At 44.3% G+C, this 2154-nt stretch overlaps 1 protein-coding gene across 1 annotated transcript; it reads right to left on the bottom strand.

The window, feature by feature from the left end:
* Window positions 1–233: 233 nt before the first annotated feature.
* LOC115999489 lies at window positions 234–1151 on the bottom strand. The gene has a single exon (XM_031239337.1). The coding sequence runs from the start codon at window positions 1149–1151 to the stop codon at window positions 234–236; it is 918 nt and encodes a 305-aa protein (XP_031095197.1).
* Between the last annotated feature and the right edge of the window lie 1003 nt (window positions 1152–2154).

The raw sequence follows: 2154 nt of genomic DNA, 5'->3' as shown, positions 1-2154 counted from the left end.
CCATACCATGTGCAGTATAGTGTTCACTAAAATTTTCAAGATCACATACAATATGATCTGTAGCCCCAGAATCTAAGATCCAAGAAGAAGAGTTTAATGAAACAGAGTTGACAAGGTTAAAGAGAACTTGCCTTCCTCTGCAGTAGTTTCTTCTTCGAATCTAGGGATCAGTGAGACAGTAGCAGTGGTTTTAGAGTTTGAGGATTGCCCCATCTGAGCTTGAAGCAACGATATCAACTTCTCCATCTGACCGGCAGTGGCTCTAGAGAGAGTAGACTCCATGTTTGTCGGTCCCGGTCTGCTATGTGTTTTCCTCTTGTCTTATATCCCGGGATCCAACCCGGAGGATATCCGTGTTTTTTGAAACACTTGTCAACTGTGTGCCCACTCATTCCACAGTGAGTGCATTTGGCTCCTTTGTTTTGATTAGCACTGTTTCTGCCAGAGTAAGAGTTTACGGCTGCAACCAGTTCATGTTCATTATGCACAGCAACGGCATTGGCTTGACCTACTTCAAGTTTTCCAAGGTCCAGATTGGCTAAGGCGATTTGCCTTTCCAATTTTTCAGCCATGGTGAACACCTTGTATACTTCAGGAAGAGGATCGCTCACCAGTACATTTGATTTCAGATTGTTATAGTCATCAGTAAGACCTTGAAGGAATCGGATGACTTGATCAATGTCTCGATCCTTCCTTATTCCATCAACAAGCTCGCAGCTACATTTCGGATCGCATTTGCATACTAGTAGAGGTCGCAAAGCGTTCATTTCCTCCCAGAGTGTCCTACACCTCGTGTAGTACTCATTTACTGAAAGAGTTCCTTGCTTTAGATTGTATATTTCGTTCTGAACTGCTGCGATTTTCTGAGCATCGCACTGAGAAAACCCTCTGCAGGTCTTCCCATACATTGTGGCTTTGTCCAGATGCATTATGCTCTGAGCAATGGAGGCGTGGACTGACTTGAAGATCCATGAACAGATCATGAGATTGCAACGTCTCCACGCCACATACTGGAATTGATCTCTACTTGGAGCTGTGATAGTGCCGTCAACGATCGACCACTTATTTTTGATTTCCAGCGCATTCCTCATCGAAATGCACCAGGATCCATAGTTACGACTGCCTAGCAACGGCAGACTGACAAGAATCATGTTGGAATTGTCATTGGCGTTGAGAGATAGAGGATTTCCAGATCTTCAGTAACACTGCTTCTCTGTTGATTCATGTTCCTCTGCGGAACGGTGGTGGACGAAGCGCGCACCGGCGATCGTGCGATCGGCGAGGCTGTTCGCCGTTCTTGGCTGGTTTCGCCGGTGACTGCTGCAGCATAGGTACTTCGCCGTGAGGCCTCTGATACCATATCGAGAGAGAGAAGCAAACAGAAAGGGGAAAGAAGAAGTGTATTATTTCATGTTATGAGGTGTGTAACTGATCACATTGCGGGAAGATGGACAAAGTATATATACATGCAGAAGGATCAAGAACGGTTGTAACCACCTATCAACAACCTATCTGAGAGTAAAAGTCTCTTCTACCCTTTCACTAAGCCCCTCTGTTAGTATTCAACTTGCAAAATCATTAGAGAGCAAGAAGACACTATTTGAAAGTGATTCTAGCAGTATAGTTGAGGCTGAATCGAGGTGCACTAGTAAGCAGCATTACAAACACATCCTGCAGGCTTGCAAGAGAGACTCGAGAAATGTGGGTAAATGGCAGATTATCCTAGTAACTAGGGAGCAAAACCAAGCAGCCGACTCTTGGCTATATTCCAGCTGGGATGTGATGAAATCCTGGAAGTCAATGAGGAAAAATATTTTGCCTTTTGGGTAAATTTGCTGGCAAGTTTCTGGTATGAGAGCCATTATTCAAATGGTTGGTAGTTGGAAAGTTAGATACAGAGCGGGCTATGCCTACAATGATCGTGTTATTTTTTGGATCTACAAAGAGGATGACATAGATGCGGTGGCTTCTGGTGGACCGTACCTCTTACTTGGTAAAAGACTTTTCTTGGATTACTTGCCTGCTAACTTTGCTCTTCGTTTTGAAGATTACTGCAATTTGCCAGTGTGGGTAAGGCTACCTGACTTGCCACAGAAATGTTGGCACCCTAAAGCTCTTAGTCGAATTGCAACAAAACTGGGGAAACCATCTTTA

Source organism: Ipomoea triloba, chromosome 12, assembly GCF_003576645.1.
Source record: "Ipomoea triloba cultivar NCNSP0323 chromosome 12, ASM357664v1".
In the NCBI taxonomy this organism is placed as follows: Eukaryota; Viridiplantae; Streptophyta; class Magnoliopsida; order Solanales; family Convolvulaceae; genus Ipomoea; species Ipomoea triloba.
The sequence above is the reverse complement of the archived record's forward strand: the minus strand, read 5'-3'. Positions and strand labels throughout refer to the sequence as shown.